The 9,739-nt window shown below is 38.5% G+C and overlaps 1 protein-coding gene across 1 annotated transcript; it reads left to right on the forward strand.

Annotated features, from left to right (window-relative positions):
• Positions 1–2,397: 2,397 nt before the first annotated feature.
• ip6k2b (inositol hexakisphosphate kinase 2b) lies at positions 2,398–8,022 on the forward strand. Its single transcript, XM_062997930.1, has 5 exons — positions 2,398–2,872; positions 4,766–4,979; positions 5,217–5,365; positions 5,785–5,960; positions 6,636–8,022. The coding sequence occupies exons 1-5, from the start codon at positions 2,650–2,652 to the stop codon at positions 7,152–7,154; spliced, it is 1,281 nt and encodes a 426-aa protein (XP_062854000.1). The 5' UTR covers positions 2,398–2,649; the 3' UTR covers positions 7,155–8,022.
• The last annotated feature ends 1,717 nt before the right edge of the window (positions 8,023–9,739 follow it).

The raw sequence follows: 9,739 nt of genomic DNA on the forward strand, positions 1-9,739 counted from the left end.
TGTGTAAATGTTATAGAAAACAAGGTTTTTTAAGTGAAATGTTACCATTAAAATGGTGAACACATTTTATGCTAAATGTACTTATGTTAAAAACTGCTGGGACAAGAGAAAACTGTAAGATTGTTTTATTCACTCACATACTAGGCAGTAATACTATCCAGCAGAGACCCTTGACTTCGTATAAATGTCAGATTGTAGGTTAGAATTTCTCCATCAGCAAACATTGTAGATCAGCGGTGCTTTAGGTGGGATAAGGCGTAGTTATTGTAACAGACTTTTCTGTGCTTGTATCGTGACAATGGTTTGATGGACGTTTCTACACGAAGTGAGTGTGTTTTGACCCTTTGGGGCTTCCATAGTTCATGGACTAGCGTGCTTGACTCCGGTATTCAGTGCCGTAACAGAATAAGTTAAAGTGTTTTGCTCCCGACAACTTGTGAATATACCGTGTATTTATTTCTTTATTATGCAAGTGCATCCCTACGACGCTCAGTTATATTATTTTAACAAACCGCAAATGAACAACGGTGACATGTCCGACATTAAAACGTTGGTTCTACCAGTCAAGTCTCAACATGAACTAGAATTTGCGTTAACGGCACAATTTTTTTTAATCGCGTTAAATTGAGATCGCGTTAATGCGTTATTATCGCTTTAACTTCGACAGCCCTAATATATATATATATATATATAAGCAGGCTAAAAAAGTATGTAGAGAAATAAATGGACTACAGTCAGTAATTGTAGAACTACAAAGTTCTTCTGTGTGGTAAGTGGAGCTGATAAAATGGACAGTAAGTGTAGAAACAACGAGGTGGTCATAATGTTATGCCTGATTGGTGTATATATACAGTGTATAGCACCCACCAAAGACTGTGCAAGCAAGAATGATTCAACACAATTCTCTCACAAAGTTTGGCACAATGTTTCTTAGCACAAGATTGCAAAAATGTTGGTCTTTCACCATCTACAGTTTATAATATCATGACAAGATTTAGGGAGTCAGAATAAATATCTGTGTGTAAAAACCAAGGGTGTAAACTGCTGCTGAGTGTGCATGACCACTGAGCCCTCAGGCGGTATCCTTTAAGAAACCGTCATGCAGTGATGGACATATTCACATGGACTCGGCAGTACTTTGAAAAATCATTGTCACTTAACACAGAAAAGCATCCTGAAACTGTATTACACAAAGAGGAAGTAATTTATTAATTTTGTGCAGAAATGCCAGCAAGTTCTTTGCACCAGAAGTCATCTGAGATGGAACGAAAGGCAGTGGAAATGTGTTCTGTGTTTTTTTTCCTTTTTTTTTTTACATACTGTTACATAACAGTCAATTCACACAAAGGCATTAGAGGTGCTTGACCTGGTTGCCCTTTGTCTACATTGATAACAACACGGCTGTGGACACTAAGGGGTATTTTCTTGGCAGAAAATAGGGTGTAGAACTGCCAATGATTGCATGACATAACCTGTACACAAACACACACACACATACACACACAGACTTGCAGACACTTTGGCCCACTTTTCTTTAGTTGGGTTTTATAAGGTGAAAAATAAGACTTTGGATGGTGTCTCAGCACTTCGTAACCACTATAAAACACTTACACATCATTACCACTAAAACTCACAATGATTTAGAGAGCTTAGTCGTTACTTAGTAGGATTCAGCACAGTATGTGCAAACTATTTTCTTAAACCACTGATTTGCTCCTGCACCTCAAGGTAGTTTGTTATAGTAAATTACTAAATTATTTCTAGAGCAAAGGTAGATTTACCTCATTCTATCTAATGTCCAGAAACAAAATAAATGAATTTTGTCATTGATACATCGTGTTTTTATTACCAGTATAGTAAATATTGTAGGCATTAGCTATTGCTTAATTGATTACTATGTGCCCATAACTGCAAGCATTATTCAGTCCAATTTAATTTATGTGCCGTATTGATTCTGTATTATTGATGTAGGATGTTTTCTTAGACCAAGTGTACTTAAACGTCTGCATGGTGTGGTTCTGAATATGCACTGGGGTTCATATGACTCACACTTACTGGAAGTGTCTGAGGGAAGAAAAATTAGGTTTATGAGGATATATGATAGTAGGTCTTACTTTTGGTATTGTAATTCTCCTTTGCTCTCTTCCTGATTAATGGGAAATTTAGTTCTTGGAAAAAACAACTGAGAACAGCTCTGCACTTTCTCTTTCCTTTCTTTGCTTTGTTTTGTCCCCCTTCCCCTTCTTGCCTTTTGTTTGTTCTGTTCCCTTTTCTCGCCCCCACCCGACAACAGCAGCCATGCTCGGATAGGCTGAAGCCTGTGAAAGGGTGGAGCAATGTGACTTGTTGTGGTATTTTTCCTCTCTACCTAGAACAGTCTGCTCAGTCTCAGCAGAGCCAGCGACACAGACGTTACAGAGCCCGCACTTGTTCAAAAATAATCTGCCGGGTTAAAAAAACATTAATACAGCCTGCAAGACTTTGCTTTTTTAATTTAATAACAAGTAGGACATAAGGAATTTACATTTTTATACTGCTTTTTTGAGCAATTTGTGCCTCAGCAGAAGCAGGCCAAGAAAAGCCTTGTCAGAGGAACCAAATTTAAGGAAGCAAAATAAATCCCTGGAAAGCAACACATGTGTACAGAGGATGAGTCCGGCGTTAAAAGCGTTGATGGACGGGTGTAGATACCCGGTAAAAGGCCCCAAAAAGGGAGGTGTGATGTTGGAACCATTTGTTCATCAGGTAGGAGGACATTCATGTGTATTACGCTTCGGGGAGCAGACCATCTGTAAGCCACTTATACCCAGAGAACACCAGTTTTATAAGAACCTGCCACCGGAGATCCGCAGATTCACACCTCAGTACAAAGGTACAAATACAACTCACCAGTGTTCATCATTCATACATGTTTGTGTTGCTATGCTCTCTCTCTTATGTCTTTGTGTTTCTTACTCTTGCTCTCTTGTTGGGTAATATTTGCATATATTGTATAGTTCTGTTAGAATAATTCTAGTTCTATACCTTAAGTCAGTGACTGTCCACTTTAACATACACACCAGGCATGTTTGTTCTCTCATTATGTCTCTCTTGGTGTCATTAGTCTAATTATTTGATTGTATATATCATGTATCACTATTTTAAAGAATGTCTTCAGTCATATACAATACATTTGCTCTAAGGCCCGATGTCTCACAGCACCCACATGAACACACATTAATGGATCAGTATGTATCACCAAAGAACTTCTGATGAAATTATGAGCACACCTCGCTTGTGTCCTGACGTGCTGATTACTCGTGCCTTCTTATGTAAATGGACTCCAACAAACTGTCATATTCACCACTCCTAACGCCTTGATTTATTCATGTCATCTCTCACATGCTTACTCTGGCGTCATTCCCCTCTTGCGTGAGACGAACGGAAGGTGTCTTTGACTTAGAAGCAATGTGTGTTGGCGGTATCTATACCAACACAATGGCTAAAAAAAAGACATCAACCAGACTGAACTTGTTTAACAGGACACCAGCAGGACACAACCAGTCTCTCTTGACTCTTTACACACACCTCGACTGTGTCAGTCTAAAAAATCCAGTAAGGACACAAATGTCAAAACTGATATTCACCCACACACAAGTCACAAATATACACTTTTTCTGAGTCAGCACCTTAAGGGTTCATGACTGGACTGGCTGGTGCAAAAACGTGCTGACATCACAGTCGTCATCACTGGTGGCGTAGTGCTGTCATAAGGCTGACTGCAGAAAGCAGGAGGCCTCAGGGTCCTAATGAATGCCCACTTATCATGACATGCACACACAGAAATGTTTACAGTTAAAGTATTTTGCATTGTTTTGTTTATTTCATAGTAATAATAATTAAAAAGTCAATAAAATTGTTCGGTTTTTCTTGTCCTTTGCATAAATCCTAAGATTAGTGTAATTTGCATTCCTGGGAGCCAGAAGCTACAGATAGTACAATACCCAAAAGTAGATGTAATCTGAGTGCAAGTGCACTTCACCCTATTGTAGTCCTTTCTCATGTTAGGCTGTTATGTTTTAAGTTGTAAATATATATGTGTGTTATGGTGCTTTTGTCATGGAAAAAAATCCTTGTTGTCAAAGAGTGAAAACTGAAACTAGTCTACATACAAAATTACCATTTATTTTTCATTCTTTTGTCACATATCCAAATCAGGTTGTTGTGTTGTCATTCATGTGTGCTCAAATGTATTTAAAATATATTTCTGATGACACTTGAAGACAGCAATAATGTTCTGTTTAATGTTCTGCTTCCAGTGTACAAATGATATCTTGTTTAAGCTGTATTACACAAGTTGACTGATAATAGAGTTGTAAAACTATGTAATATTGATGTTATATTACATTAATTGTAATATATTTGACAACTTGTCCAGAGACACACGACAAAACAAGTTGAATTTTTTGTGCATGTCATGTTACCTGTTTGTTTACTGCATCCAATGCAATTTCTATGTTAACATGAAGAGAGTTAATAAAAGCACAATTAATTACTACCTATGTTGTCTGGCGTGTCTTTAATGAATCAGTCAGTCACTTCTCTTGTATGTCGCTGTGTTGTATGTAACATTAAGTTTAAAGAAGGAATTAAGATTGTAATATTAATATATTAAAAGGAAAGGTGGAAAATTATTATATTATGCATGCATTAATATACTGCAGAACTATTAGAGCTTAAATCCGCTGATGTTAACTCATTTCTCTCTTTAATCGTATCTGTATAGGTGTGGTCTCTGTGAATTTTGAGGAGGATGAAGAGGGAAACCTGTGTTTGATGGCATACCCCCTTCACAGTGATCCATCTGACCTGGAGACTACTGAGCCTCTAGCTGATGGAGAACCAAAGATCAAGCTTCTGAAGTGGAGTAAGAAGAAGCCATCTGCCCTCCTGGAAAACGACAGAACAAGACAGAGCCGCAAGGATGAGAAGAGCAAAATGTAAGCACTAAAATTACACTGTCAAACACAAATACACATACTTCACACACTGGGTGTACATTCACACCTTTTGTTAACACTCATTTCCAGTCTCTCTCTCTCTCTCTTTCTCTCTCTCTCTCTCTCTCTCTCTCTCTCTCTCTCTCTCTCTCTCTCTCTCTCTCTCTATCTATTAAAGTATGTCTAAAATATGTCTTTAACATTTGAGAACCTTAAATGCCCTCTGTTTCTTTGCAGTAAATGTGAGGATAAGGCAGAGGTGTTGTACTACAGCTTGGAGAAGAGCAACATGGTACCTCAGATTAAACATAATCCTTGGAGTCTGCAGTGCCACCAGCAGCACCTCCAGAGAATGAAGGAGAACTACAAACACAGGAAACAGCACAGTATCCTTTACATATGTAAATCTATCTATTAAAATATCTATATATGCAAAATGACACAGAGGAACCCAACAGATACCATCAGTGTTCTTTGAGATTGATCTTTGTTTGAGATTGAGCAGTGTTAGTAGGTAAAGTGTGATCTAGTTAACAAAAAAACAGTGATGCATTGAGGTCTTGATAATTCCAATAATTACTTAAAGTTGTGTAGCAACTGGGTCTTGTGCTATAGACGGATGTCTGCTAGTTCTTTAATTTTTCACCACAGTTTTAAAGAACATTATGAATCAGTTCTCAGCCTCCTTGCTTGTGCAAATTAACAAAGTAAAACTTAAACAGCAGTGTTCGATCATAGACACACTGGAGTGTGTGATAACACATGCTTTGTTGTTGCTGTTTTCCTTGACTTAATCACCTTTTAGAGTTTATTCTATTGGAAAACCTTACATGGCGATATAGAGTTCCTTGTGTTTTGGATCTAAAGATGGGAACACGGCAGCATGGGGATGATGCGTCAGAGGAAAAGAAAGCCAATCAAATCCGTAAATGCCAGCAGAGTACATCGTCCTCAATAGGAGTCCGTCTCTGTGGAATGCAGGTAACAATACGCAAACAGTAATACAACAGTAATATAGATTATGAATTATAAATACTTAATATTAAGGGTGGGATATTTGACAAAAATATAATATTATGACACTTTCCTCATAGTAGGAAAAGGAGCGTATATGCATATATTATCTCCCCTGTATGAAATTCTGTAAAGTAGGAATTCGGTTTTATGGCTTAAGTAAAAATCTTCCATGCACTAATTAGCACAATTGGCAGCAATGTGGGTTCTAAGGGCATGTGTTTGATTCTCACCTTGACCTCGTTACTCAGTTTTCTCTTTATTTCAGTTTATTTTACCTCTTAAAAATATAGAAACACTATTCTATAGCAGAGGCTACTCTAAATCCCTTCTGATTTAGATAATGCCTGAGTGTGTGAGGTCTGGTGATTGGCATCATGTCCAGGGTGTATTCTTGCCCTGCACTCAAACCTTTATTAAACCTTGTGCTGACCTTGCTTAGTTAGATTAAAGTAAGATTACATCAGTCAATCACTGACCTGTGACTAATAGTTAGTAACAATGGACTTATAAAACACCCTTGATGCTCACAAAGGTGTATGATGTCATCATGCAGTATTTATTTTTGTCATGATAGCCTGCATTAATAGTGCCATAAATATATATACAAAAAAGTAATATCGCCTCTTTCTCTGTCTGTAGGTGTACCACAGTGTGACGGGACAGCTGATGTTTATGAATAAATACCACGGCCGAAAGTTGAATCTGACTGGCTTTAAAGAAGCTTTGTGTCAGTTTTTCAGTGATGGGTGTATACTCCGCAAAGAACTTATTTCTCCTGTTCTTCAGAGGCTAAAAGAAATGCGAGCAGTTCTAGAAGCCTGTGAAAGCTATCGCTTTTTTTCTTCTTCTCTACTTATCATATACGATGGAGCACCTGCGCCAGCTCCTACCAGATCTCGAGGAGGAGAGGAGGAAGATGAAGAAGATGATGATGATGAAGATGAGGAGGAGGGGGCACATGGTGGACGTTCTCAGCGGCGAGAATCAAACTCTCTGTCTCATTTGGTGGATGTCCGAATGATTGATTTTGCTCATACAACCTGCCGTGATTACGGAGAGGATGGTGTTGTACATGAAGGTGGAGACAGTGGCTACATATTTGGCCTGCAAAATCTGATAAGCATTCTGTCACAGCTTGAGGAGCACAGTAACGATTAAGCATGTCTTCATGTTGTGATCCAATGCTAATCTCTATTCAAGGCTTTCAGTGGATGCCCTGATAATGCCAGCTAGTTAAAAGCCAAGTTCGGATCCCGCAGAGCTTTTACCCCGCCCAGACAGGAGGCACCGCAGGGTCAGGGATGGAAGTTAAAATCTTCTTCGCCCCTCAGGAGCTAATGGGACTGAATTGCTTACACTATAAATGAAGTGTGGTCCCTCTCTCTTGTAGTCGTTTCCATTTTCTCTCTATGTGATAGAGGGATGGAGGTAGTCCAGTGTTCCTCCTGGCCGTGTTTATATCCATTCTCTCTTCCTTTTTGAAAGAGAAGATCTGAGTAGGTTTGAACTCAGAGAGACATTTCTAAAGGACTGGCAGTCTAACTGTTCTTACACACATCCACAAAGTAATATGATGTGGGTAGCAATTGTCAAGGACATTTCTTTGTAGCACAAAATAAATACAAAAGCCGTTATAATATTTAATATACAATTCATTAAGGTGCTTAAATACCTTCAAGACCAAGAATGACTGACATTTTACAGACTCTTACAGACTTGAAGTCTTAAAAGGGAATAAGCAGATTGCATGGACAACATTTCCGTGGACTGATTTAATCACAATGGACACTTTACAACTTAACAATTTGCACTTTTTATTCCACAGATATGAACTTGAATGTTATAAAAAGAACTTTATTTATTATACATATGTCTCAGACAAACCTAAATGAATTATAACATTCCTTCTTTCTGTACTGTACCAATGTGCTATTTATACAAATCAATCATTATATTTTCACTGTTTTCTCTCTGTTCATCAATATAAAACAATAAAAAGAATTGTGTCCAATGATGCAAAAATGCAGTTGTACAAGTTTGTGTGTGCATTTGTGTGTTTGTGAACATTACCCAGTGTGTACCTAACTAATAAGCAGATGGTCGACCATAATACAAACGCAAATTGTGGAGAGCAATAAAAGACTGGTAGATATATAAATGATAAAGCACATAATACTCTGCATGGCAGCTTTAGTACATGACGTCCCAACCATTTATAAAAAAAAGCCTTTCACTTACACCGATCAGCCATAACATTAAAACCACCTCCTTGTTTCTACACTCACTGTCCATTTTATCAGCTCCACTTACCCTATAGAAGCACTTTATAGTTCTACAATTACTGACTGTAGTCCATCTGTTTCTCTGCATGCTTTGTTACCCCCCTTTCATTCTGTTCTTCAATGGTCAGGTCTCTCCCAGGACCACCACAGAGCAGGTATTATTTAGGTGGTGGATCATTCTCAGCACTGCAGTGACAATGACATGGTGGTGGTGTATTAGTGTGTGTTGTGCTGGTATGAGTGGATCAGACACAGCAGCGCTGCTGGAGTTTTTAAATACTGTGTCCACTCACTGTCCACTCTTTTAGACACTCCTACCTAGTTGGTTCACCTTGTAGATGTAAAGTCAGAGACAATCGCTCATTTATTGCTGCTGTTTGAGTTGGTCATCTTCTCGACCCTCATCAGTGGTCAGGACGCTGCCCACGGAGCACTGTTGGCTGAATATTTTTGTTTGGTGGACTATTCTCAGTCCAGCAGTGACAGTGAGGTGTTTAAAAACTGCATTAGCGCTGCTGTGTCTTATTCACTCATACCAGCACAACACACACTAACACACCACCATGTCAGTGTCACTGCAGTGCTGAGAATGATCCACCACTTAAACAATACCTGCTCTGTGGGGGTCTTGTGGGGGTCCTGACCATTGAAGAACAGGGTGAAAGCAGTCTAAAAAGGTATGCAGAGAAACAGATGGATTACAGTCAGTAATTGTAGAACTACAAAGTGCTTCTTTATGGCAAGTAGAGCTGATAAAATGGACAGAGTGTAGAAACCAGGAGGTGGTTTTAATGTTATGGCTGGTCAGTGTATAACCAGTAAATTAGCTGGTGTGTTACATTTTTAAGTTTTACTTGAAACTTGAGCTAAAAATCTGTTTGGACAAATTCTGAATATATTTATTTTGGCTAGTTGCCTTGGTGCTTTATCTTGGATGTAAAATCTATTCTTTGCCATATAGATCACAGATCTAGTAGTCACTCCGTCTCTCCGTCTCATTTGGTGGATGTCTGAATGATTGATTTTGCTCATACAACATGCCATGATTACGGAGAGGATGGTGTTGTTCATGAAGGTGGAGACAGTGGCTACATATTTGGCCTGCAAAATCTTATTGTGTCTTATTCTGTCACAGCTTGAGGAGCACAGTTACGATTGAGCATGTCTACATGTTGTGATCCAATGCACTAGGATGTAAAACCCAGATCACGGATGTAGTAGTGTCTAGGGTCAGACCAGATCTCCAGTAATTTTATATTTGGAAAAGTTTTTGGAAAAAAGCTGGCTATGAACAGCGCTAAAACAGAGTTGGCTACTCACATAGACTTTTAAAAACTTGCCCTGTTAAAGCAAAACAGCATTTAAGTCTTTATAATTGTTTTAGGAAAAGTTCCTGTTAGATTAAATTTTCTGTAAGGATGTTTTAATGCACTTATGTACTTTTTACATCCTTTCTCTTGG

This window comes from Trichomycterus rosablanca, chromosome 6, assembly GCF_030014385.1.
Source record: "Trichomycterus rosablanca isolate fTriRos1 chromosome 6, fTriRos1.hap1, whole genome shotgun sequence".
Taxonomy (NCBI): domain Eukaryota; kingdom Metazoa; phylum Chordata; class Actinopteri; order Siluriformes; family Trichomycteridae; genus Trichomycterus; species Trichomycterus rosablanca.

What these genes read in the sequence shown, in the direction of transcription:
- ip6k2b (XM_062997930.1), top strand. Translation starts at nt 2,650, where the DNA reads ATGAGTCCGGCGTTAAAAGCGTTGATGGACGGGTGTAGATACCCGGTA. An exon ending in ATTCACACCTCAGTACAAAG is followed by an intron (nt 2,873 to 4,765) that starts GTACAAATACAA and finishes GTATCTGTATAG; the next exon opens with GTGTGGTCTCTGTGAATTTT. An exon ending in CAAACACAGGAAACAGCACA is followed by an intron (nt 5,366 to 5,784) that starts GTATCCTTTACA and finishes ATCACCTTTTAG; the next exon opens with AGTTTATTCTATTGGAAAAC.